General features: G+C 41.4%; 4 protein-coding genes across 5 annotated transcripts; 3 read left to right on the top strand and 1 right to left on the bottom strand.

Moving 5' to 3' along the window:
* The first annotated feature begins 3495 nt into the window (after nt 1-3495).
* LOC135486982 (RING finger protein 11-like) lies at nt 3496-8628 on the top strand. The gene is made up of 3 exons (XM_064770212.1): nt 3496-3745; nt 4335-4486; nt 4921-8628. Exons 1-3 carry the CDS (start codon nt 3629-3631, stop codon nt 5093-5095), a joined length of 444 nt encoding a protein of 147 aa, XP_064626282.1. The 5' UTR covers nt 3496-3628; the 3' UTR covers nt 5096-8628.
* Nucleotides 8629-9197: 569 nt separating this feature from the next.
* On the top strand, nt 9198-14521 carry LOC135486981 (minor histocompatibility antigen H13-like). The gene is made up of 11 exons (XM_064770211.1): nt 9198-9414; nt 9612-9710; nt 10102-10184; nt 10497-10585; nt 10853-10938; nt 11068-11193; nt 11407-11464; nt 11623-11743; nt 11900-12002; nt 12409-12494; nt 12825-14521. The coding sequence occupies exons 1-11, from the start codon at nt 9223-9225 to the stop codon at nt 12916-12918; spliced, it is 1137 nt and encodes a 378-aa protein (XP_064626281.1). The 5' UTR covers nt 9198-9222; the 3' UTR covers nt 12919-14521.
* Nucleotides 14522-15362: 841 nt separating this feature from the next.
* Nucleotides 15363-19841, bottom strand: LOC135486980 (WD repeat domain-containing protein 83-like). 2 transcript variants are annotated; one of them, XM_064770210.1, is made up of 8 exons: nt 19697-19841; nt 19326-19507; nt 17635-17859; nt 17343-17455; nt 16951-17083; nt 16500-16608; nt 16114-16228; nt 15363-15916 (listed from the first exon to the last, which is right to left on the bottom strand). In XM_064770210.1, exons 2-8 carry the CDS (start codon nt 19414-19416, stop codon nt 15773-15775), a joined length of 930 nt encoding a protein of 309 aa, XP_064626280.1. In that variant the 5' UTR covers nt 19417-19507; nt 19697-19841; the 3' UTR covers nt 15363-15772. The 2 variants fall into 2 exon arrangements, with proteins under 2 accessions (XP_064626280.1, XP_064626279.1); XM_064770209.1 differs by lacking the exon at nt 19697-19841 and having other exon boundaries at nt 19326-19526.
* A 2096-nt stretch (nt 19842-21937) lies between these two features.
* LOC135486978 (2-Hydroxyacid oxidase 1-like) lies at nt 21938-26137 on the top strand. Its single transcript, XM_064770205.1, has 6 exons — nt 21938-22092; nt 23468-23619; nt 24033-24322; nt 24819-25046; nt 25326-25554; nt 25819-26137. Exons 1-6 carry the CDS (start codon nt 21953-21955, stop codon nt 25884-25886), a joined length of 1107 nt encoding a protein of 368 aa, XP_064626275.1. The 5' UTR covers nt 21938-21952; the 3' UTR covers nt 25887-26137.
* Nucleotides 26138-26243: the final 106 nt, after the last annotated feature.

The raw sequence follows: 26243 nt of genomic DNA, 5'->3' as shown, positions 1-26243 counted from the left end.
CCAAAAGCTATCAACGTTTTTATCTATTTGTACCAGAATCTCATTCAATTTTGTATGCATTGTTTAAATTGCACGAATGTCTTAAGGACAGTTTATCACTACTCACCAAGGACTACAAGTATTGCAAGGATAGTCTTCATGGTCTCAAAGTTTGGAGAACAAGTAAGTATATATAACAGGTTCTGAAATGGATAAATAATGACATGGCAGTACTAAAGCTCTGATCAGTCGTACATCATACATGTGTAGATGAAGCTGAAAAGTATGCATCATAGATATAGGTGAAGATGAAAAGCTTATATGCATCAAAGATGAGATGAAGATGAAAAGCTTATGCATGTAAAGATGACATCACCATGATCACAGTGGAGCCAAACCTATTATTCCGTTGTAAGGGTCGGATGGAAGGGAGGCCATGTGTACCCATGCTACCCATAAGAGAGGCAATGTATTATGCTACGCTGTGGAACGATATTTTGCGTGTTCTGATTTTGTCCTTGTCTGAATTCGGCAAAGGCTTGGTCGAGTTGGCTTACATTCAAAACGAATTTACCAAATAATCGGACCTTACCTGCTCAACAGTTTTCTTCCTCGGCAGCTCAGTTCTCTGAAATGGCAAAACTGTGTGAGGATTGTCGAATTTTCAGGAGAATTTATACTAGAAAACACGTTCCATCGTGCGCACGTCACGTGATGTGAGGGCCACGTGATACGATGGCCAAAATTCATTGGTCGTTCTGGTAGTGGAATACTCATTCGTCAGAGAGAATAACAGGTGCAGAGTACCATCGTCTGGCAGGCAAGTAGCACACTCCGGACGCAGTGGACCCGCCTCGTTTCTCACCCTAACCACTGCGACAAGTGGTGAGCTTATCAACTGGCTGGAAGGGACGCTGTAGTCGGAATAATATTTGGTGATTGATTTTCGCTAATTAGCACGAAAAGAGTTTTAAAGAAGTCGTATTCCCAGTTAGGTTATGTAACCTGAGATTTCATAGTGCAAGACTTTTGCATTTAATTATTTTGTTTGTTGTTTATTCTCATTAGGTTAACTAATGATACAACGCAGTGCGTAACGATAGCCTACCATCTAAACAGTGCTGGAATGAAGTGAAATAAGTTGTCCTTAATACGAGGTGTCCTGGTCAGAGAGGTCAAATTGAATGAAAACAAACAATCTGGGACCGAAACTAGTGTATTTAATAGAGAGGTTGTCCTTAATAGAGTCGAGGCGTCCACTAAAATGGAGGTTCTACTGTATGTAGTATTGGGCCTATCGTGAAGATTCCTAAATAGTGTAAACTGAAATTGGACAGACAAGTAAATACTATTACGTACGTTATGTATACCAAAGCGGTGTATACGTCGAGAATTCGATTCGGTGACAGAAATTTCCCTTAAAGTTTCGTTACAGCAATGCCCATTGGCTAATCTTCCAACACCGCACGAATTTCCGCTCAAATCAGGATGACGCTATGGGCGTCTGAGTCTGGATTTCAAGTTAGACGCACTGTATAGGCCCTGCACAAGTGAACTTCGGATCACCTGGCATCTCCCTTCCGCTCTGAGGCAGAACAGATAATTCAATGTAATTCAACATGTCAATTCCTCTTATCAGTGCGGGATCGAGTTGCGCAAGAGGACATGAGAGGTGCAATCCTGGATCTATATTTCTAAAAGCATGAAAATGTAGAACACTTTAGAATAGACTTGTCCAGTATCTAAAACAACGGCACAGAGGTGCAGGTTGCCGGGGCGCCGGCGAATTTTTGTTCCTACGAACTTTTTGTCCTCATTTGCAGACGCGCATGCGCACTCTAGTCAAATATCCACTTTGCCGCATCGCATTGACAGCGACAATGGAAGAACTCGACCGTGATAGTTTTCTCGTCGGCGAGCATTGTTCGCCATCCTCTATCAATAAAGTTCTTTTGGCGGTAGTTTTTGATGGCAGAGAAACCAACTGTTTGATCAATCTGTCGTTAGCCTAGATCATTGTTATTTGATCCAAATCGCCGTAATCTACTCATGAGACTGAGCTACGTTCCACAGAGATTTAGCCTATAGGCTACATACATCATGTACATGATACACATGTATCAAGATCCAAGTTCTTTTCACTGTCAATGCGGCCAAGTGGATGTTTGACTAGAGTGCGCATGCGCGTATGCAAATGAGGACAAAAAGTTCATAGGAAAAAAAATTTCGCTGCCGGAGCAGAGCACTGAAACTGAAGAATAGTGTATTCTAAATACACCTCAGAAGTCTGCTATACAGCGCCATTACACCGAAATCATTGCGGAGCCCTCTGGGCGTGTCGTTGACGTAGACTCATCCCCGGCCGCGAAACGACTTTTTTATAAAATTATGACTCTGCCAACACAGGCCGCCGATGTTTATCACAGGTGCTTGATGATGCCAGGGCGCAGACGACGCGCCTGGCTCTGTAATGTAGTGTGCTATATGTAATGCCCTTGCGTGGAACTATTTTCAAGAGAGCTATACGTGTTTGGAGGATGGCCCGAGTATCCGAACACTTTTTTAAGGGATGAGCTGGCGGTAACCGACCTCCGTATGTCCGACAGGAGCACCGACTGACTCTGGTATTCGAGGATGGGGAAATATAAATTCTGCAGAGCTATATATACAAAATGGTGTAGCATTATTCACAAAATGCAAATTTGGCTTTAGGATTGTCCCTTTGCAGAGGCGGAGGGGCTTAGTCGTATCAATCAGCCCTAGCTTTAACCAATACGCATAGGTGAAGGCCGTATCACCTGATCACTGTCCAGTCGTACTCCGTACTCGATATTATTTTTGTACGACGAAGGAATTTAAAAAAACTGCACCCTGAATCTCACTGTGAGATGTATCAGTCGGCCCGGCGGTTAATCCGGGGCCACGGTATCATGGCCAGAGAATACGTAGGCCCATAGTTAGACTTTTTTAGACTATCTTTATGATACGACTCGTTTTAATACGTGACGTCCATGGTTATATGATATTGTGAGTTTCCTGTGGTTTCACGCGCCTGTGCTACATCCGGGATCTGGAAATCATTGTTGGCAGAGAGTATTTTCAGTAGAGAGAATAGCATTCGGTCTGCTTGGAGAATGGTTTCAAGGTACCACAGTCATATCCAACAATCAATGCAAGGTGCATTAGGTCCTGCTAGCTAGACCTCTCCTTCTTTATTATTGACTAATTATAAACGTCAATTTCAATTATTTTGAAGAGCACTGCCGAATTTTAGTTGAGCAGTCTTCACAGGTGATGGTAGTTTCGAACTAAATAGTCCGAAGACTCTCTGACGTAAGATGTATAAATACTCGTTAGTTTTATTTCGAATATATCAAAAATGCAACCAAAGTCAGCGCTGATTTTGACTGATCGTGTTGCTTTACGTTTATTGTTTACGATATAATGTGTATTTTTGTGTGATATAGTGGAAAAGTTCAATTTGCTTGTACGATCTATCTCATTTCGGATGTAGAGATTAAGTGTGTGCTTGGGCTAATGTTTTTATTTTGGGTCGTCATTTTGATGAAAGAACCCTATGGACATCCGCATTTTATCACTGTTTCTGAAAAGATATGACCTCATCTGGAGGTGTTAGAGGGTAAACAAGATGGGGAACTGTCTCAAGACCCCGACGACGGATGATATTTCCCTTTTGAGGGGAAGCGACAGTCAGAGTGACTCTCATCACGATACATCAGATTTGGGTCCTCCACCACCATATCAGGTGTGATATTTTGGGATTTCCCCTTGATCCTTTGTCTTGCTTGGTCGTTTTTGGTGAGAACCCTGGGCCTGGTATAGTGGTAATAACAAAGGAAGTTCCTTGTCTCTATATTTAGACGGTGACACTGAGAATGATTCTGCAATTTCGAATCTGGATGTCAAGTCCAGGAGGATGCAGTCCTGGTAGACGTAGTGGCCCTTGGCCCGGAGTGTTGATGCTGGGGTCTGGGGATTGGGATTGCCTGGATCGATGTAATCTAACGACCATTTTTTAATGAGGGGATGAGATCATCTCAAAAAAAGTATCAAGAATGGTCTTCACGTCCCACTCGAGGTCCTGTCGGCTGTTGGCCAACTATATATTTTGACTAAGACAAACCAGAGCCCTAACAAAACCAATGCGCACACTCTCAACAGTAACACATCAGAAGTGAGAATGCCTTGGCTAGGAAAAAGTTACTTCAGACAATCCCATTTTGATTGCTGGAGTACGGCATGTTTTGTCAAAGCCTGTGCTCTACCTTCAAGCTACATTTGATAATGATGGCTATAAATTTACACTCCATCTTAATGTTATTTTGATTATTCAGGAAAGTGTTCCAATTTATCATCCTGCTCCAAATATAAGTCGCCCAGCACATCAACTGACTGAAGAAGAACAGATCAAAATAGCCAAACGGATAGGTTTGATCAACCATCTTCCAACGGGAATCTGTGATGGAGGTAGCAAGAAAATTAAGGAGTAAGTGCAGTGGTTAAACATGTAGTGTAGTAGCAACCCACAAAGGGGTAACCAAATAACACCAAGTAACAATAGAGTCAAACAAACTGAACGATTGTAAATATCCTGAATTATTGAACTTTTGCATGTGTTAGTCACATTTTTTCATGCAGGTTGAGGACACACCATTATTTTTCTGACTGTTAGAAATGGTTCGTGGGAATAGTCATGAGCCACTGTGTTTAGCTTTACAACTATTGACTTCAATTCAATATGCAGATTTTGTTTCTGATGATAGATGTACGTGTGCATTACAAAATACTCATGACTTGGACCTACTACATGTAGGGGAACTGCCATCCCTTAGTCAGTGAGTAACTGCAGAGTGTACATGTACCATAATTATCAATGAACGGAACGCAAGTTGTAGGTTTAACCTTTTCTCTTCATTTCAGGTGTGTCATATGCATGGGAGAATTCACTGTTGGAGATTCATTACGCTACCTGCCGTGTATGCACACTTATCATAAAGACTGTATAGATGACTGGCTTATGCGCTCATTCACTTGTCCTTCATGTATGGAGCCGGTTGACGCTGCATTGCTGAGTTCCTATGAGAACAATTGTTGACTGTGGCTGGGCCACACCTTAGGCAAAGAATAAAAGATGTGGTTTGGGTTAAACCTAGGTTCTTTCATGTACTTCGTGAAGGTTCTACCCAAAATTTGTCATGAATTAGTTAAAGCTTAATGTCATCAAATCATGGAGGCATTTGTACTTCACAAATCAAGACGAATTCCTCAACCACGTCTTTCATTTTTTGCCATGTCAATCATTTGTACAAACTTGTAAATGGAAGGAATATTTATGATAGACTGTGACAGTTTCTTAGGCATAAAATGTCATTGTGGCTTGATTGACAAGTATGAGGATGGTGAGCTGATGGCAGGATAGACATCCAGGTGTGAAGCCAACTTCCCTCAAATGGATAGTGATTTTACTTAACTTTGTTCATTTTGTGAGAACACTGAAGGGAATGATTATGATAATGGATGTTGAAAAATGTCAAGCTTATTCGAATAGCAAACATGTTGAAATGGCTGACCGTTGCCATTGGATAAAGATAATGATGCTCGGGTGTTAAATCTAGGGAATATCAAAATCATCATCAAGCGGTTGAATACATTTTGTAGTGTCAAGTAAGTGTAAAGACTTCATACAGAGTTGGTAGTGTGTATTCTTCAAAGAAATGATTGCTACAAATAATTCAAAGTTCACTCCATTAGTGTGGTGATTTGGATTGAAATCCCGGTTACAGACTTGCTGGAAATAGACAATAGACTTGCTGGAATCCTTTGTGTGTTGGTGAAATAGAGTGGCAGGGGAACTGATATATTTTAGCATTTTCACCCCTCAATTTCACCAGCCCACAAAGGATACTGGCAAGTCTGTTGTCTCAAGTCTCTGGCAAGCTTGAAATCGTCTTCCCAATGTCCACATTTTCAGTTTGTTAACCTAAGTTGAAACCCTACAAATACGATGATGTAGTTGAAAAGAAGGGTGTACACAGTAAATTTTGTGCTGTACCTTTACGTTTTAACATGCGTTACAGGAGAAATGGTAGCAGCTTTTTATTTGTAATTGACTGGGGATCTGATCTGAGCATAGCTGAAATATACAGCGTCTTATCTTTTGGCAGAGTGCAATACTAGATTAATGTTAGAAACTGATGTGATGGTCAACACTGTGCTAGTATAATGTAGTCGGAGTAGGCATGATGTTTTCCTAATGGTACTTTCTATAATTATCAATCAATGCAGTGTGCGGACAAGAATAGTCTCTTCATCATAAGAAATTATTAAATCCTCTGGAGCAGAAATCTTCACCTAGGTTAAATACAAGTATTTTGCAATAGATGGTAAGCTGTACCTGTCTTATCCACTCAGTTTGAAAACATTCATGACTGTGTTTCAATTTCAGCTTTAACTTCACCAAAAACCTGACCATGAGTGCACATACGTTGTGATGATGGCTCTTACCAGCAAAAACTCGTCACAGTCAGGTTCAAAGTTCACCATGATAATTGCAATATTGGTTGAACTAGGTCTCATTGGCATGGCATCAACAATATAACTTTTTCTTGGTGGCAGGCATACAACATGTACATGCACAATATAGCAAAATCTGTCATTTTTTGAAGGACATGCAGGTTCATGTTGCACTTATTTGATATATATCGTGAACTTTGTGTCATCAGTATACATATTCATTGCCTCGTAATAGTCTGGATATTGTTAGCTTGATTCATGAACCGTAATATTGTACATAAAGCTACATGTAATATGAGTGTAGCCTGATTAGGTGATCATCAGTCATGTCAGTGACAAAGTGGTTAAGAGTGCTTGGTTACTAGATAGGACGAGGACTGGAGGTTGGTTGTAGGTTCAACTCAAAAGAGCTCCACTGTTTCATCTCTTGTGGCCTTGAGAAAGGCACCTTCTCTTCATTACTTGTCTCCACCAAAGAATGTACATGGCTTGCCTCAGAAGTTAACCCAACACAGATTAAATCTTTCCTTTGGAGAAGAAATGTTTACATGTTTTCATGAAGGTATTGCAGGAAATGTAATTCCTTGAAGTTGACATCACCCAGATTGTATGTTATTGTCAAATTTTCGTTTTATTCAGTCAGTTGTGGTAGTCTTCACTGAATGCTGAAAATTTGTACAAAGTGTTGCTACATGTTTATTCACATTATATGTTTATTATTTATTTGAGATATTGTGCACCTTGTAGTCAGTGAATTCAAATTTGAACAATTCATATTTTGTTTGAGTCAAATTTTAGCTGTGCCACTTTAATAGTATACAAAACGTTTCGTAACTGTAGCGTATGTGATTGAAATTGTGCAAGAGCCCTGGTGGCTCCCGACAGTGTTTGTTTAATCTTTTGTGTTCAGTTTGTTTCGAATTCCAAGAAGCACTTGCTGTGGATGCTGAAGATCATAGACTTGAAACTGAAACTGAAAATTGGATATTTTATGTAAAATTTCACATTCATATTTCAGAAAAAGTTTTTTGGGTTAAATTTTTGTTGACATATCATTTTGAAGCATGGTAATGGTAGAAGGGTAATGTTTCAAGAAATAGCTCTGTTGAATAACAACTTGGTTAAATTCTTGCAACTAACTTTTGGTGGAATCAAAGATAAGTATTGTTGTTATGACTATGAGGTCAATCCTTTAGCTACCACACCTGGGGAATGTACCAGATTCGTACACTTTCAGTGGAATAGACCTTGGCATTGTTAAAAAATTTATGTTTGATGAGAAGTGTTTGATGTGTGTAAAGATGTGATTAAAGACGAGTTTGATAGACACTGTAGCCTTGCTCAGTCAAGGCAATCTGTGGTAGACTAGAATGCAGAAGCCAGGCAGATCAGAGTAAGCTACACAAAGCTGCTGATGGTGGTCTCCTATCTCACAGTAAACAAACATCAAAACTATTCTTGTTGGTGAGGAATATAATTATCGCTGGATCAACCACAACCTTGTCTAGTTAGTATTGAGAACTGTACTCATATTAGCAAGAATTATGAGGAAAAAGAAAGTGGAAGCCATACTACAGCATCTTATCTTGTAGTACTGCATGTATACATGTACATGGTGTGCCGAATTCTTACAATAGGGGGCTTTTACAAGAGAAAGCGGCTCCTATTCAATTACTGCAGCTCTCATTGGCTGGTTGTTGCATAATTTTGGGCATAAACTGAAGCCTCAAGTGCTTGTTAGTTGTACTAATAGTCAGGTATTGGCATTTTAATGAGGTTGTGAATCACCTCTGAGAGCATGAAAGCAAATGGAGCTTTCAGAGCTAAATTAGAAATCAGTTTATTCGTCTTTGTTCTAAAGTTCAGCAAAATTTGGGAAAAATGATGTTATTTCTGAAGTTCCAAATTCTTGGTCACACAGAGACCACCAATGCTACCCGAAGATCTTGCCTGTAGTCCCCATATTAGTTTGTCTTTGACAAGTCATTCATGAAAATAAAACTCTGTTGAATAGGCTTTAGCCTAGTGCTTTTTGATTTGCTTGGAATTATGGTTCCGTTATGTGTGTAAAAAATTGTGACAATTTGCTTGAAATAAAATGGTATAACTAGTCAAGGGTTGTCTCTTGAGTAATTTTCCAGACCAAAAAGTGAAGCTATCAATGCTAAAGATGGGCATTTTGTTCAAGCACCCCTCAACTAGTGAAATAGCATCGACCCAGTCTGTTAGCTGGCCTTGTGTTGTCAATGGTTGTTGCTCATTGCTGTGGTTTGGATGGAACGTTTCACCTCAGGATACGAATGGACTGCCTCTGCCCTGGAGTAATGAATAACTACTGGAACATTTAATTTTGCCCACAGTCAGCAGTTGCCATCGAGCACCTTAACACTGTGAAATCAGTCACACGAATCATAACAGCTCACTGAAACAACTTGACGTGTGCTGTAAAACTGGTCAGGAGCCAGCACTCATTTTGACTCGTTTGGCGCCCCATAGAGCATCCTGACAACCAGTGATTTTCAGTATACTCCGCCTTCGTCAGGAGTATCAAAAACCTGTATCTCAGGATGCGATCGACACGTCAGCGCTGGCCGCGAGTTGGCAGAGGTGTTCATGCAGAGCATAAATACGACCCTGGTTGTAGAGATTGTGCTAAAATATGTCAGTGCGCATGCGTAGTTTACCCGGAAGTACCGGCAAATCGTCAACATGGCAGACGTGGTCAAAGAAACTGTTGAAAAACTGAACGAAACTTTGAACGAAACAGCTAAGAATGCCACCAAAAAGATACCGGCTACACCAGAAGGGATGGCCATGGCATATGGCAGTTTGTTTATCATGGCGTTGATACCGATTTTCTTCGGATCCTTTAGATCTGTGAAGTTCCACAAAGCGCAGAAGGTGAGGCCAGAATCCGTCCATATGTTTTGTGGAAAATGCACTGCATGCCGCTACTACATGTAGGCCTACTATACTGTGTACATTGTCTAAAGTGTACCAACGCCACTTCCGCGCCAACTCTGTAAGTGACGTATAATGATAATGTCGTGATCACTAATACATGTATATACTATATATCTTTAAGTTCATCGTTTCAGGAATCCGGTGAGGCAACTGAAACTATGACACACAAAGATGCTGCGATGTTTCCAATCATAGCCAGCTGTTTTCTTTTTGGTCTCTACATCTTCTTCCAGGTAAATTGATGTTGATTTAGTTCACTAGATAGACCTCCTTGCAGTCGGAGGAAGTCGTTCGAGATCACAACAAAACAGCAGCAGATGAAAGACCACGTGGTCACTTACCGCATCTATTGTCCGTTATGCCCTTATTAAGATTTGTTTTGGCTTTTAACATCTATCTCCACAAGAACAAGAATATCTATTGCCAGGCAGATTATGCCAACAAAATTAGAAACTTTACGGTACGCCTTTTGTGTCCGGCTTCCTACTTGGCATTTGATACATGATTATCTCCCTGACTTAAAATATATCGCCACAGTAAACTATGCTTCACATGTTAAGATACAGTTTTACCTATTAACATACTCTGACCCTTAGTTTGAACATTTTATTCTTCCTGTTTCAGATCTTTTCTAAAGAACACATCAATCTCCTTTTGACTGGTTACTTTTTCTTCTTGGGAATTCTAGCTCTGGCACACATTTTAAGGTGATTCAAAATAGTTTCATAGAGAGTGTTTTCAATATTTTGAGCCATTTTCCTTCGGGTGAACTTTAAATAATTTCTTTAAAATGTACCGTACTTCAAAATATAGTTTTGCCAATTTGCCAGTAGAAATAATACTTGAATAGTTGGATGCTGCATCCTCAAAGTAGAGGGCCTCAAAAATGAAAGGGGATAGAGAAGACTGGGCAGGGTAGAGCAATTCAGAACCCCTTTACAGCTTTTGTGATGCTCGATGCTTGATTCCTGAAAAGGTTTGTTTGATTGATGTTCTCATGCTTGTTGTTCACCTTGCAGTCCTGTGGTGAGAGGCTTGATACCTGAAGCCTTCCCTAACATGCCCTATCACCTTATCTTCACTCAGGGCAAGGGAAAAGATAAAGAAAGTAAGTGTCATTATTATTTAGCCAGTATTAGTGTATTCTAGGTCTACCACCGTAGTAATACATCTTCCAGCCAGTTGACACACTTTGCAATGTCTCTGATATTTGCAGAAATAAAAAAACCTGTTTCATCTGATGGTGGCATGTGCTGCCCCTTCTTGTGGTAAGATGGTATGCCTTGAAAACCACTGTCTGTATTCCTTGATATGTTACTTCATTCTTAAGTCTACCAGCTCATTTTTAAATGAATTTTTCTGTTCTGTTTTTCAGGTATGGTTGACTATGAATTTGATAGGAAGGACTGTGTTAGTTTGGTGCTGTGTAGTATTATAGGAGTCTGGTATCTTTGGAAGAAGGTGAGTTATGTGTATAATAGATGGATTAACTAATTAGCCAATTACTCACAGCATGTATATGTACCTCAAATCCCTGTGTGTAAACATGTGACATGTTTGTATTAAAAGTTTCACTTGATGTGTTTTCAGCACTGGATAGCGAACAACCTGTTTGGGTTAGCATTTGCCCTGAATGGCGTTGAATTCCTTCAGCTGAATACAGTCAGTACTGGATGTATCCTACTCGGAGGACTCTTCTTCTATGACATTTTCTGGGTAAGCCATCTTCATTTATAATGCTTGTGAGACACAAGTAGATACTGGAAGCCTTAGTCCGAAAACTGTTTGTGACTGTGAGCAGTTTACTTTCCTTCACATAGATATGACCTGTTGCATGTACATTAAGCAGAAGTAACAATAGATAATCTCTCAGAGTGATGTTACACTTAATTCCCTGTGCTGATGATGCTTAGTGTGTTTGTTTTTCAGGTGTTTGGGACCAATGTAATGGTGACAGTTGCCAAATCATTTGAAGCACCAATCAAATGTAAGTAAAGATGAGATCTAAGAAGTACCTTAAATAGTATCTTGATGTAAAACTTGAGACTTGACGCATGGGGCAGGGTGTTGCAAAATTCTATCTTACCTAGCAGAAACGCTAGAGTTTGCAAGTAAATCTGTAATACTTTCTTCTTACTTTTTCAGTGGTATTTCCCCAAGATCTTCTCGAGAAGGGCTTTGGTGCTGAAAACTTTGCTATGTTGGGTCTTGGTGATATTGTCATCCCTGGCATCTTCATTGCACTTCTCCTTAGACTGGATGTCAGGTATGTGCTGTATTTAGTCTAGTAGAGACCCACTGTTAGTCTGCCTTGTATGTGTACATGGATGCCTCAGGCATGCTCTGCTCTTGAAAAAAAGAATGGTCTAATTTAACTATTACTCTTAATCCCTTCATTCATTTTAATTTCTCTCCATTTCAGTTTGAAGAAAGATAGTAAAACATATTTTTACGCTAGTTTTATTGCGTATATCCTCGGTCTTGGGCTGACCATGCTTGTCATGCATGTGTTCAAACATGCTCAGGTAAGCTCATTTCGAAAGTTTTAATCAGGTAGAAATTTGTCTTCAGACTCACTTCCAGCTGTACTGCTAGGCTGGTTTGACCTTTCATCATTGGCGTGTCAGTTTTTCTTTAGATTTGATAATAAAGCACTGGGACTAATTTAACACTTTGATATGGTATCTTTTACTGGTACTCAGAGTGACTGATAGTCCAGAGAAAAATGTCTTTCATGAAGTTTTCATTCAGGTCAGACGTCCATGTGTGCTATGTCCACGTAGCAGAAACAAAGGATAGCAAATGACATGTGCATATAACATATCCAACTATCTGCAAGTGAGACCTGATGAATCGTCTTGCTAATATATGGTACATTTAGTAATCATAAGAAATATCCTTGTTTGATTTTCATGTCGTCATTTCTTGCAGCCTGCTCTGCTGTACTTGGTTCCGTGCTGTACCGGTATCCCAATCTTAGTTGGTTTGGCCAGAGGTGAAATCAAGGAAATGTTCAGGTAAAGTCTTTCGCATTGCACTCACAATATACAGATCGTGTTTAATATCTGCCTACATGTAGTCAATTGAGATTAATGATAGATTGACACACCAAGTTGCCTGATAATGGTGACTTCATGCTATCGGTGTGGCATCCTCTTGCAAACAGGGCGAACAAGACGACTCTTCCTTGTGCATGTTTCCAAGCGAGTAAGTATGCATCGAGTGAAATGGCCTGATATTGTCAGGATGTTGGTGTGGAGATACCCTGATTAGTGAAACCAAAGTGATTTTACTAGTAAAATAATACGAATGACTTTGTAATATCATCAATTGATTTTTACTTGTAGTTACCAAGACAATCCACCAGAGGAGGAAGGATCCGGGGACGACAAGGACAAAGAGGGCAAAGGAGAGAAGAAAGAAGTGAAAAAGGAGAAGTAGACTCTGATGAATCATATAATATTTATGAAGTGAAGGCTCTTTTTATAGATTTTTTCAACATCTTCTTTACTTGTATGTGAATTCTGTTTTGGGAGACATGAGGAAGTTCTTTAAAAAGGTTCTTCTGTTTTCATCACTTGGGAAGCTTGTGAGGCTGTTCTGTTATTATCGTACATGTCATCAGAAGTTAAATTTGGTCTTGATGTTTGCTATGTAATGTATAGTGGCTATTTCGTGAGGTCTGATTCTACACTTTGGTTAGCAATGTTTTCTGGCCGAAAACGATCCTCATTGGTCAGTGGTTGCTTGATTTAAAAAATGCTCACTGTTGGGAGCAAATCTCAAAGACAAGAAGGAAGATGTCAGTAGCTTTATGGTGCGGTTTATGTTTTACCCCCAAAAAGGTGATGGAGTATTTTATGTCATCATGCATGTATGTGTTCATGGTCATCTCGGCTACATGTGCATGTAGTTTTTAGCCCTCGGCCACTGGCATTGTTTATTCAAATGCTTGAATTGGAAAATTAACGGGACACGATGGATGGTATCAGGGCAGAGGCACCATCTGCATTTAACACTGTGCAATTGCAGAGTCGGCAAACATAATTGGCCAACTGCAGGAGGGGAGAGTTCTTATTGAGTGAATCATGTTTCCAGCGTTCTACTCTGATAATATCAGTTTAAGTGTAATCATAACTATAGACATGATAGACCATACACCCAGGAATTCGGTTCCAACCTTTATCCGTAAGGGGGTGAGTATTGGTCAATACTTTCAGACTCCCTCCCGATAGCTGGTGGATCAGCGGCATGAGGGACTAGTGCTTCAATTTGAGTCTTGACAGTTATTGCTTTCGACTGGTAAATTTTGTAAATGAATCCAAGTGAATACAAGTTTCAAGAATTTGTGTACATTGTTCTCAAAGAAGTTAGAGATCTTCACCCTGGGTTGTGCAGTATATGTAACTGTACAGCTTGACTCTCAGGCATGTCTATTTTGGTAAACAATCAGATGATATTCTAGTGCTTGTACATGAAGTACATGACTAACATGTTCTGTCGTTAGGCTCATGCCTAATTCTAATAAACGTACATTGTTGTGACTGTTGTCCAGTCGGGGGGTATGTTAGTTGTAGATGTTTCATAATGATCAGGTGGTAAACCCAAATGTCCAGTGCATACATAACAGTTTGAAAGAATGTATGCTTTCTCACTAGACAATGTGTATTGTGCGTTGAAGGCTTAAAGGGACAAGTAGGGCATGTTGGTATTCTGTTTTCATGTGAAAACAGGATCACTAAAAATCATTATTATAAAACAGCAATAAGCATTTCACTAAAATAGAATGTAACCCTCCGTCTACCTGAAATTTGTAACTTATCCAAAACCGCCTCACGGCACAGGCAATAAGTGTTATAGAGAATATGATCAGCTTTTAGTGTGGCGCTTCATGGCATTGAGTGGGGACTTCATCCTCCTTGCCTCCTAAATCCCATGCCCCAGTTGTCCCTTTAAGAGCCACATCAAGTGGAGTATGTCCATTGGTTCAGAGATGTATGTATTTTTGTTGATGTATCTGAAGAATAAAGTGGTATGGCCTCAACAGATAACTAGTTTTCTCGATCTATTTGTCATTGAAGTATATGAATGCAGCCATATCTGTTTCTCTCCTAGTGTGCGCAGAATGAACCTTCCTTTAAAAGACGAATGTTACAATCTGACCAGCTTCTTCACAATTTGACAGAACTGAGGACCAAGCGCGACATGTAGATGCCTGCGAACACTGTCACATCGGGGTCATTGTACATTATATATGTATCAGACAATAACCCATGTAAGAGTTGTGTTAAGTGTGGGTATCTTAAGATAAACACTAGCCAATGACTCATGAGATTGATCTATAGCCGTCTGTGCCTCCCTGGAACCAAGAGGACTAAATCATTCATGTCCTTTGACCAAAGGTTGAACTTATGACCAGGGAGAAGAAGCATGTCTTGTGCGCAATGTAGCATACAGGCCAAAGAGCAAACTTGGATATTATCAAAGACAATATCACAACCTGGCTGTGCTGAAGACAATGACAAAATCTCAGGATGGCTCATTCATATTCAGGTCATGTTGAAATATTGTTTGCGTGTGGATATTTTCTAGGAAATGGTCACAATCTGACAGTTAAGAGGACAGGGTCAAGATGTCTCTTGCACAACATCATAGAGAATCTCAAATTTTGACAATGAAAAGGGAGGAAATGATGTCGAGTGCACAATGACACATCCAGGTCTAGTTTGGGTTATTAAGTCGGGATACATCGGAAGCAGGTCATTAAGTCTGGATACATCGGAGGCAATGTTGTAATCATTCTTCACCAGGTGACAACAGAACCTATGAGGGTTTACCCATAGTTCAAGGAAATAAAGCGCAACATCGCTCAAGTTTTCATTTGAAAAAAGCTTTTATTACCGACTCACAATCTATAAAAACAGATGTAGTTTACATGTACAATGTATATTGTATGATTGGCATTCTATGTGTAAGCATGTCCACTGTCCATTCGTGTAGGTCTACCACGATGCCATGGACTAGTGTCCAACCCAATCAACAGATCTACCCAACTCAAGAGTGACGACCGAGAACACAGTACATCTCGAAGGACTTCTGGAGCCCAACACGAGTCTGAACTTCTACAATGGTTTATGTCTTCTGACTATTATTGACTCAAAACAAGACCATGACATGTGGTCTCTTGTTATCACACATTGTCTGTGTTTTATCTTCAATCTAGGACTATGCGACACTGCATTGTCAAAAAAATGTTTCATCCCCATCTCTTTACTGTTCATAGCACAAGTCCAATTCAGTCATGGCTCTGTCCGTGCTGTGTTTTCCACACAAAAACTTTGTCCTCATAGGCTGTGAGGAGGCAGACTTCACTGGGGTGGTAACTGAGCGAATGCACACAAGATCGTCCAGGATGCTGCAACTTTGTAACAACTTTGCCCTGAAAGAGATCACAAATCCGTTCTTAATACTGCAGTAAACCAGCCAGGTCAACATATCAACCTCAGCACCCAAGGATGTGATCACGTGATGTGACGTCACCGCGGTATCCTCCTTGCTCAGCACCAACCTTCCACGACACTGGGTTCAACTCTTGAAAAAACACTGAAATATCATCATCACTGAGCTGTTACTTACATCAACGAGGTCCCATACGTAGACAGCACCGTCCTCTGAACCATTTAAGATATGCGTATCATCGCTGTTCAAACAGTTGTCCACCTTGTAATCAGTGTTCTTATGACCGGTATACCTAGAAATGCAATGACAACCACACAATAAGCCGATGCTAGTTTAGTTTAAAAGCCCCACATGCTTAAAAGTGAATTCTTACAACACACAGTACCACCATGACATCTCGTGTTACAGTGAAAAACTGTTTAATTCCAGAACCATGGCAGTGAAGTGATGGAAATCTGCTACCATTACACAGCGCGTTTGACAGTGAAGGAGTTTATATGATAAGAAAAGAAAATATAACAAGTGGGTTTTGGGTACCCAATTCAAACTTCCAGGAGACTTACTCATTCAGCATCTCTCCTGAATCCTTGTCAAAAAGACGGAGGGTGCTGTCAAGAGTCGTCACAAGGATGCACTGACCGTCTTTGGTGAAACTAACTGACGTCACTGAATCTGAAATTCAAAGCAGAGATTGATTGGCATGAGATTTGGGGACCCGGGATCCCAGTATGCTACAAATGATAGGAGTCTGCTGGGAATATGTTCAAGACACCGGATGACATAACCATGACGAGGTTAGACTTATTAGCAAGTCAATCGAACCTCAAAAGATAAACATACATAACGGGTGGGGAACAGACATGACAGAAGGTGTTTGAAAATGTACCTCATGCAGCAACTGATCAGATATGGAAAGGGTGGGCAATGCCATCTTGACCCCCTTTTGACCGAGGTAAAAGTATGGGAGTCAGAACAGAAGGGGAAAGCACCAGTCGAAGTATAAGAAAGACTCACTCCCAACCAGATCGACCAGAATTTGCCCATTCCTCAGATCATAACGCCTCGTTCGGCCGTCAGCACAACCAGTGAGAATCTCATAGTCTGACACTTGTATCGCAGTCACACTATCTTTGGCTTCATCTAAAATCTGAAAAATATAATGGCTTAAAATTTAAATATTTCGTACAATGATAGATGATAAATGCAAGTCCTGAGCAAGTTTGTTTGCAGGGAAATTGATGGCATAAGTGATTATAGAGTACTCATAACTGGGAAGTTGTGAAGTCCAATTAAGACTTTTTAATCCTACATTGCTTTTCTATATTGATAAATGATATTGATTTATAGGCCTTATTTTCAAATCCAACTATTATGAATCTATCACATAAAAAACCACTAGAGCATACCTGAATTGGCTCTGGACGTCTGCTTCGGCAATCCCATATCCTCACAGAACCATCAATCGATCCCGATAATATCACAGTTGACTCTTCATTGAACTTTACACAGTTCGTCCTACCTGCAGAAAGCATGGTCATTTCTTTAGACACTTACACTTACAGGGATAAGGCAACTTGTTATGAAATTTTGCATTATCTTCTGAAAACTTTGACCAATTCATGTGATGGGCCATGTAGTTCTGAGTTTTGTGCAAGCAAATATAATTTAGCTTTTGGATCACTGCTCGTAAATACTTACCAACATGACCCCTGAATTTTCTGAGAACTTTTCCTGATGCGACGTCCCAGAGTATCACAGTTTTGTCCATACCACATGAACACAGCTGAGAATTGTCACAACTCCCTTGTGCATCTAGAACATCATAGCCATGCGCATTGTAGGTCTTTAGGAGTTTATTTGTGTGTGGGTTCCACAGTTTTAGAGATTTGTCACTGCCACAGGTTAGGCAGTAATTCCCATCAGCTGGAAGAGAAAAACAGAAAATGGAAAGTTCAAAATGGAAGATGTTTACAGTTAATATGATGTCATCATACCAAAAGACATCATTTTGGACGTCAAATTTACATGCATTGGGCATAGCATTACTACATGATGTACTTAAAAATACGGTATCAGGCTGTTTCGCTACATTGCCAGTTCGCTACAAGTCGTCTCGCTACATGTGGCGGTCGTTTCGCTACATGGTAGGTCGTTTCGCTACATGGGTGGAGTCGTTTCGCTACATGATGGGTATGGTCGTTTCGCTACATGGAGGACGTTTCGCTACATGGGTGGAGTCGTTTCGCTACATGGATGTAGTCATTACTTTTACTCTATGTTACCCTACTATAATTCCCGGTGGTGACTACAAATTTATTATAGCACAGTTTGCCGGTAAAAAAACTTATACGGTTTGATGGCGCGCAAGGGGGTTCTTGTCGTCCTGGCCTGGGTTAGGCCACATAAAAAAAAGAGTTGGTGATGAATACAAAAAATACATGTATTCTAGTTAGGCCCGAGATCATCACTTCTAAAGCACCTTTGTTTCTGAAATATAAGAATTTAAAATTAATAAATGAGTAATACATACATACAATAAAACAAAACCAAATTTTCAAACTACAAAAAGGATTTTTTTTGTTTTGTTTTTTTTTCTGTTCATATAACTACCATTATTCATCTTCAGGTACGGCTGGTTTCTGAGGGCAAGTTGCACAGAATACAGCGAAAGAAGTACGTTGCGCTTCAAAGACGTATCTTTAAGGCATGGGACGATTACAGCGACGGGGAGATAACGACAGAACAGTTGTTGAGAGTTTGTTCGCACTTGAATGGACCAGTAACCTCATAGACATCCATTCGCGTTGGCTCGCTCAATTACGTACTTATCATTGATTGACAGGGGTCATTCAACCGCACTTCAACGCAGATTTGGAGGCCTTTGCAAGGCCTTCGCGTTGGCTCGCTCAATCGTCTATCCATGTATACGTACTTATTATTGATTGACAGGGGTCATTCAAACGCACTTCAACGCAGATTTGGAGGCCTTTGTAAGGCCTTCGCGTTGGCTCGCTCAACCGTCTGTATCCGTGTATACGTACTTATTATTGATTGACAGGGGTCATTCAAACGCACTCCAACGCAGATTTGGAGGCCTTTGCAAGGCCTTCGCGTTGGCTCGCTCGTCTCCACCCATGTAGTAGCCAAACGTCCTCCATGTAGCAAAACGACCATACCCATCATGTAGCGAAACGACTCCACCCATGTAGCGAAACGACCTACCATGTAGCGAAACGACCGCCACATGTAGCGAAACGACTTGTAGCGAACTGGCAATGTAGCGAAACGACAGTAATTCAAAAATACTACACTACACTACTGACTTGGACTATACATTACATGCTATACAGTCACCGAGTCAGCTGTTGGAACCTTTTTGAAACCCTTACCATTGAACCGTACTGCCCTCACTGCGCGCTGTTTGCAATCTAAGATGTGCACAACCTTTTCAGGGATTCCTTGCGAAACTTTTGAAGCCATTTATAAATCCTTTCATGCTAAATTCGGGCTAAACTGCCAAATAGAGTGGATTTCCTCAACGTGCCAATATTGTTGTCTTGCCAGAACGAGGCTAGATCCCAGAAATGAGATTAAAGGAGTACAAATTAGTAATTACAGAGTTTACCATTCTTAAAGGACCATTCGAGTAACTAGCCTAGCGGCATTTCGGTCAGCATAAGGCGGATCTACTGTTTCTGACACTGTTACCCAACGGTCACTACGCTTCTAATTTTAATTTTACTTTTACTTTTACTCTTACTTTTACAGATTGGCAGGAATTGTTGCTCAATCTGCTTCTACACTCCGGACGCAGTGGACCGGCCTCGTTGGGTCCTGTCGCCCGGATAGGACCAAGGAAGTTTTAAATTGGCCGAGGATACCGGTACGGCAGCCGTATCTGAACATTTTTTGGCTATTCGTACGGCAGGTCGCCAAACTGCAGTTGTGGATTAAAGTGCCGCTTCGGCGTCCGTTTCAGGCACTTCTCGATCGTTCGAGACCTCCGAGTATACATCTTGCAAAAGTTTACATCTTCATATATTCTTTTTGCCTTTTCAAGTTCAGTAAACGATGAAAATTCGGCATTTAATTCAATTTCATATTGGGGATACGGCTGCCGTACCCGTAGTCAGTTCGTTTTGAATTTTCTATCTTCATGGCTTATTTTGGGGTGTGATCGGGGATTGTAAACTCGTTCCAAACAAAAAAACAAAAACAAAAACAAAAACAAAAAACAAAAACAAAAACAAAAAACAAAAACAAAAACAACTTGTTGCTATCCAAGTTACAAGTTCAATTAGTTGGGACGCAACATCACGATTTAGATAATGTCGACCTACATGTAAACATGGAGGTATTAATAATACTCTCCCCTCGTCTGTTTATGGGTACCTCATTAAAAATCAGTAGTACCTCCCACATTACTACATGAATTTTGTTTGACAAAGAGGCCCATTTGTGATTGCTGGTTCGCCGGGCTCGGTAAACGTTTGCGGTTTGCGGCGTACCATGGTTATGAAACAGTATTTAGTCCACGAAAAAGGGGCCATTCGGGAATCCAGGCACACGTGGTTCTATTAAAAGTCAGACTAGAAGTGTGCTTTCATACAGGGTGTGTCAAAAATCATGTACCGCAGTCAACGATAGGTGAGGGAACTGTTTACCGCTCAATTTTGAACCGCGTCACTTCTGCACTTCTTTTGAACAGTCAAAATTGGCACAAGACCGCACAGGAGCGTAGTTAGCGGGGGGGGGGGGGGGGTTGGCAAATGCCTCTCAAAAAAGTGTTTTTCATTCAAGTCTTGGCAAGAAAGTGGCAAAATATTTTTTCCCCCCCCCCCCCCCGGGCGATAGCTACGTCCCTGCTCTGCAGTTACTCGAAGGCTGAAGTCACAATCACATCCCAGTTGATGAAGGCCTACTCCATAATGTCTATTTCCTCCTGATCTACATTTTCGAATTCTATGTCCTTCCTCCTCCTCGTCAAGAAGAGGCAATGGTCCTCCATCGACGGGGACAGGTCGGAAGGCTCTTTCAAATCCGCTTTCGACGACTGCGACCGGTACCGTATCCCATGCCTGACTCACTATGCGAACAACATCTAGAAGTTCAATGCGTGGACTACGCCCTTCGTTGTCTGTGTGGTCTTTCTTCCACCTCTTCCAGGCTTTTCTTATTTCGCTCTTCACGGATTTCATCACAGTTAAATCTAGGCTGCACGGGCGAAGTGCACCCCGCCGGATTGAAGTCAAGGACACCTGCCAGGTTCATCACTCTCATACCGAAGGCTTCCTTCCGGTGGACTTTGTAGCGATCTACAAGGAGCAAAAATTGGTCAGCTGCTTCAGCCGTCATATAAGGCTCAAACACCGTGTCGAACCAATGTTCTGCCGTCTCCTGTTTCACCCATCCCGTCGCTGAATTCGTTACAACTACATTAGCTGGCAGTTGTTGGTCTTCAAGGGCCGCAAGTTGTCTTACAAATCCTCTACGTGGGAACGTGATATGGGCTTGCAGTTTTCCCCCTGTGGCGGTGATGACAAGTGTTACAGTGCACCCGAGTTTGGTGTTAGATCTCGAGGATCTAACGTCAACAGTCAAAAGTCCTCTTCATTGTTGAAGAATACTGATGAATTTGACTATAGAGCCCCAAGTTCACAGTACAATGATTCATTATTTCTGGCGCACGCTGTATAAAAAATCGCGAATGATGACAGGGCCAGCGCTTGCCACAAATGCCTTGGTCGGCGCCAGTTGAATGCACATCAATGGCCGAGAATAGTTCCATACCTGAATGACACCGGCAGGGGCTGGGCCTGGAGGCCTACCTGCATAATTTGAAAGTACCCATAAACAGACGAGGGTAGAGTACCTCCATGATGTAAATGTGGACCAGTACATTTTATTGCGCCAATTCCCGCATATAGGCCTTACACTATCGACATGTCCAATCTCTAGGCTCACTTTGTTTATCTAATAGCATTGTACAGGTCTATACTAAAAGATACTCATTAAAATGGCTGATAAGCGGTTCGTCTGTATTGGGGACTTTGAGAAATATGCGGCCACCCATCTTCCATCCGTCAGCAGGGTCTTCACCAACCATGGCGCCGACGATGAAGTGACAATGCGGGACAACGTCGAAGCATTCAGAAGGTAAGAAAAAGCCTATGACTGTGCAGAGTCCCGGGGCAGTCCATTTCGTCATCATATTCATAGGTGAGGAACGAGGCCGGTCCACTGCGTCCAGAGTGTACATTTTCGGATGCTCAATCGACATCGAGGGACAAACGCCAGCGTTAGCTCAGCTCAGCGTTATCCCCTTCAGTGAGTTTCGTCGACATTTTGGGTTTATCAGACGTTAAGCAAACATTACTGCCAACGGCACCAACAATGTAGTGGGTTACATCTGTACATTAAGGTATAACAGGTTCGTGAGAAACAACTCTTAAACAACTTGGTTAATCCATGGAGGTATAAATAGAATAGAATAGAATAGAATAGAATAAAGTGTATTGCTCAACAAAATTACATTGCGTAGAGCACAAAACTACCTATATACAATAGAAATACGAATATACATGCGAAGGTTTTTTAACATCAACAAAAGAATACGAATTTGCTTACAATATGATTAGAGTAGTTGGAGAGACTTTGACAAAAATTTAGTTAGTTTTATTAATTTACATATTTAAATAAATCGGGATATCTGTGAAAGTCGGCTGGAATGTAATTTACTCGAATGTTTGAAAAGAAGGGGCATGCGAGGGCGTGGTGAAATTCATCTCCAACGACTCCGAGGTTACATTTATTACATGTATACGTTCTAGTCGGAGGGTATTATTATATCGGCCTAATTTACGGTTGGTACATCTAAATTTACAGAGTAATATACGTTGGGCTTGAGATAGACAAAGCAAATAATTCTCAAAACCCCATGCAAACTTGATTTCTCGTTAGATCAAACATTTTGGAGAGTTTATCAGAGTATTGCGCCATTCTTGGAGATACTGGTCCTGCAGTCGCCTTCTGACAATTTCACCGAGATAATTAACGTTGGGGAACATCTGTGTCAGCCAGATGTCCCCGAGCCCACAAAGTTCCAAAATATTTTTGACAAACGCGACCCATTTGATATTTTGACCGTTTTGGTGTCTATGGTATGCAATTTAATAAGATAAGATATAAGATATAAGATATGATATTTATACCTCGATGGTTAATCTAAGACTCAAGTGAATCTGCTTTATTATTCACAAACATATCATATACGGGTTACAAATACATACAGGATGAATGCAATTACTCTCTCTGATTGGTTCAGAGAAAGGGATTAAAATCAGGAATGGTAATTAAGTCGTCTCATTGACTGCAAGAGGGAGGAGCTTAGCGGCAAGCTGCAAGTGGTATAAACAAGCATGGTTACATACATAATTAGCTGGCGGCGACACGCCGATTTTGCAACTGGACCCTGCCGGTTCCCTTGACATCAGATAGTTGGGTAATTATTGTCTCAATTTCGATGACTCAGATGGCGCCTCCGACCAAGAGTACTGGTCGATGTTTCAAAGAGGACCACCAAAACCACGGTGCTTGGGCATGCTATAGACTTCCCCGTGTGTGTGGCACCGACCGGTTTCCAACGACTAGCCCATCCAGACGGAGAAGTAGCCGTTGCGAAGGGTAAGGATACAAAAGTTTATTGCGGATGATGGTTTATCAGTATTCACATAGGAGAATTACCATTTCTCTCGAATCGTCAGGATTCACACAGCGGGGAAAACCTTTTGCCATGGGCTTGTTGATATTGGCATAATCCGTACTTGCACGGGCCGAGGAGAAAATCTTTGTCATTTAGAACGAGTAGCGGTGATCACTTGGCAGTGGTCTCTGGCCTTTCGGCGCTCTCTTTAGCACCAGGACCTAGTGCTATAAAGTTAAGTTGATCAAGTTAAGTCACTGACTTGGTGTTCAACTTTCAACTTTCGTTATCTCATTAAGGAAAAATATTATATGAAGGAGTCATACATCGTACTTAGTATTCGTATTTCATCAGTCACTTCCAATCCATACTTTTTTCTTGCGAACATCTCAAGCCGCCGCTGACATGAACACGATCTACGTCATGAGTTCAGGTGCGACGAGTAGCATCGAAGAGGTGACCGCCGAGGCCCCCAACGGAGTAAAGTGGCTCCAACTATACATTCCGCAGGACAGGCGTTTGACGGAGCAGATGATCAGACGCGCAGAAAAGGCGGGCTTCTCTGCACTTGTGTTTACAGTGGATTTACCACAGCTTGGCAAAAGGAGGGAATCTTGTCGTAACCCTTTTGAGATCCCGCCGCATCTCAAGTTGGGGAACTTTGGGGACAGCATTGATAAGGGGGTAAGTTGAGGAGATAACGTGATGAAATCAATTCTGGCGATCACGTTGCACTCTCCCGATCAGAGAGCGATCTTTGTTTGGAATCATTTCGAATTTGGCAAGTCAGATTGCATTTCCTAGATTTTCCTCCTTAGACCACACAACCTTTACCATTGGTGAGGCTTGGAGAAAGACCTTGGAGAAAGACCATATTGACAACGGGCAATTCTGATAGGTTAGTCCGGTTTTAGATGCAGGTGATCACTCGCCACTTCCCAAGCATGTTCCCGTAAAAAGAGGAATTCTGTTTCGACGTTCCCAAGAGCGACGTCGCGCGCCAACTGAAAACCAGTCATGCAGTGAATGATGACAGTCTCTCAATCAGTCCCCGGTACCAGTGGAGAGGATTGGTGATTGTGGATAACCAGCAGTGTTTTACCTGCCTTTTATTAGTCGAAAGAAGCAAGCCAGAACATTACCCATTTATATTCGCCTGATCAAATTTTCTTTCCCCTAGCTCAACGACGACCTTCAAGGCTACGGAGTTCCAACAGCTAAAGGGGAACAATTTCAGGATAACCTAACCTGGAAAGATATTGATTGGCTAAGATCCTTCTCCAAGCTACCAATCATGGCCAAGGGAATAATGACGGCAGAGGACGCGGAGCTGGCAGTGGAACATGGAGTGTCGGCCATCTTTGTTTCCAATCATGGCGGGAGGCAGCTAGATGGCTGCCTGGCAACAGTAAGATGTTTACCCCATCTATGATGAAGCAACCTTTCAATTTACACTCAGATAACGATTGATAATTATTTGCTTATTGTTATCTTATAAATTAAAGATCTCGTTGAGTTGAGATTGAAAATATGACTACACTGTATTTATATGACTGTATGCTCATTGTCATGGTGAGTCGGACTCAGAGTCGGCAATTCCTCTTAACCTCTCTATAATTGTGAAGATCGCCGGGCGGTTGTTCGTGTCGGCGAATCACGTACTGATTAGAATCATTGTTTCCTTCAGATAGACGTCCTCCCAGAGATAGTGCAAGCTGTCAAAGGTCGCGTGGAGATCTATCTAGACGGAGGTGTGCGGACAGGGACCGACGTCCTGAAAGCAATTGCACTTGGCGCCAAAGCAGTCTTTTTGGGTCGTCCCATTGTCTGGGGTTTGTCTTACAACGGCTATGAAGGTGTAAGGAAGGTGCTTTCCATCATGAAGGAAGAGTTCAACTTGGCTTTAGCTCTGATAGGTCTGTTCAGATTCTTTATTGAGATTTAGGTCCACTGTGCGCTTCTAGTTTCCCCTCTCCCGCCCCTGATGATGCAATATACCGGAATATATCTGAAAAAGGAAATCTATCCTATTTTATCAACTTGGTCATAAGTGCCGAGTTTTGCACTGAAGTTCAGGATGCTCCTCATCTGTCATAATTCCCGATGCTTTGCCCCCGAACACTGAATTGCAAGGATTGCGTCCATATGGAACTTTAATATAACTCCTTTTGCAACTTCAGGTTCTACTGGTCCGGCGAATATACGACCGTCACTGGTCGTGAGAGACTGTAGATGTTCAAGGTTGTGAAAGGAATTTGTTACCAGAAAAAATGGATTGACAATAATTGCCGGAAGAAAAGTGTCCGGGGGATATATATAACATGTATACTCGGACCCGTGTAGATATCACACTTTCACATGTCAGAAAATAGGAAAAAGCAATAAAAATTGTGGTCTAAATATTATCATCACTTTATTCGCAGTTTAAAAAATGAACTGTCTGCTACGTCCGCACCACAGTTAAACATTGAAACACCCGCTTTTCACCTGGATTATCGCGGGTGTTGTGATAACCAGCTGGCAGAGCTGATGGCACGCCAAACCCTGTGCCAGCTGGTTATTTCCCAGGGTGCACTTGTAGTTCCACATTCGTCGCATAGGCAGC

This window comes from Lineus longissimus, chromosome 4, assembly GCF_910592395.1.
Source record: "Lineus longissimus chromosome 4, tnLinLong1.2, whole genome shotgun sequence".
Classification (NCBI taxonomy): domain Eukaryota; kingdom Metazoa; phylum Nemertea; class Pilidiophora; order Heteronemertea; family Lineidae; genus Lineus; species Lineus longissimus.
Note: the sequence above shows the minus strand (reverse complement) of the source record. Positions and strands in the feature narration are given on the sequence as shown.

Coding starts and splice junctions, on each gene's coding strand:
- LOC135486982 (XM_064770212.1), top strand. CDS start 3,629: ATGGGGAACTGTCTCAAGACCCCGACGACGGATGATATTTCCCTTTTG. Junction 3,746..4,334: donor GTCCTCCACCACCATATCAG/GTGTGATATTTT, acceptor TTGATTATTCAG/GAAAGTGTTCCAATTTATCA. Junction 4,487..4,920: donor GGTAGCAAGAAAATTAAGGA/GTAAGTGCAGTG, acceptor TCTTCATTTCAG/GTGTGTCATATGCATGGGAG.
- LOC135486981 (XM_064770211.1), top strand. CDS start 9,223: ATGGCAGACGTGGTCAAAGAAACTGTTGAAAAACTGAACGAAACTTTG. Junction 11,465..11,622: donor ATTTGAAGCACCAATCAAAT/GTAAGTAAAGAT, acceptor TTACTTTTTCAG/TGGTATTTCCCCAAGATCTT. Junction 12,495..12,824: donor GAAATCAAGGAAATGTTCAG/GTAAAGTCTTTC, acceptor TTTTACTTGTAG/TTACCAAGACAATCCACCAG.
- LOC135486980 (XM_064770210.1), bottom strand. CDS start 19,416: ATGGCTTCAAAAGTTTCGCAAGGAATCCCTGAAAAGGTTGTGCACATC. Junction 16,609..16,950: donor TCTGGTCGATCTGGTTGGGA/GTGAGTCTTTCT, acceptor TTTGAATTTCAG/ATTCAGTGACGTCAGTTAGT. Junction 16,229..16,499: donor TCAGGAGAGATGCTGAATGA/GTAAGTCTCCTG, acceptor TTGCATTTCTAG/GTATACCGGTCATAAGAACA.
- LOC135486978 (XM_064770205.1), top strand. CDS start 21,953: ATGGCTGATAAGCGGTTCGTCTGTATTGGGGACTTTGAGAAATATGCG. Junction 22,093..23,467: donor AACGTCGAAGCATTCAGAAG/GTAAGAAAAAGC, acceptor TCGATGACTCAG/ATGGCGCCTCCGACCAAGAG. Junction 23,620..24,032: donor AGAAGTAGCCGTTGCGAAGG/GTAAGGATACAA, acceptor GAACATCTCAAG/CCGCCGCTGACATGAACACG.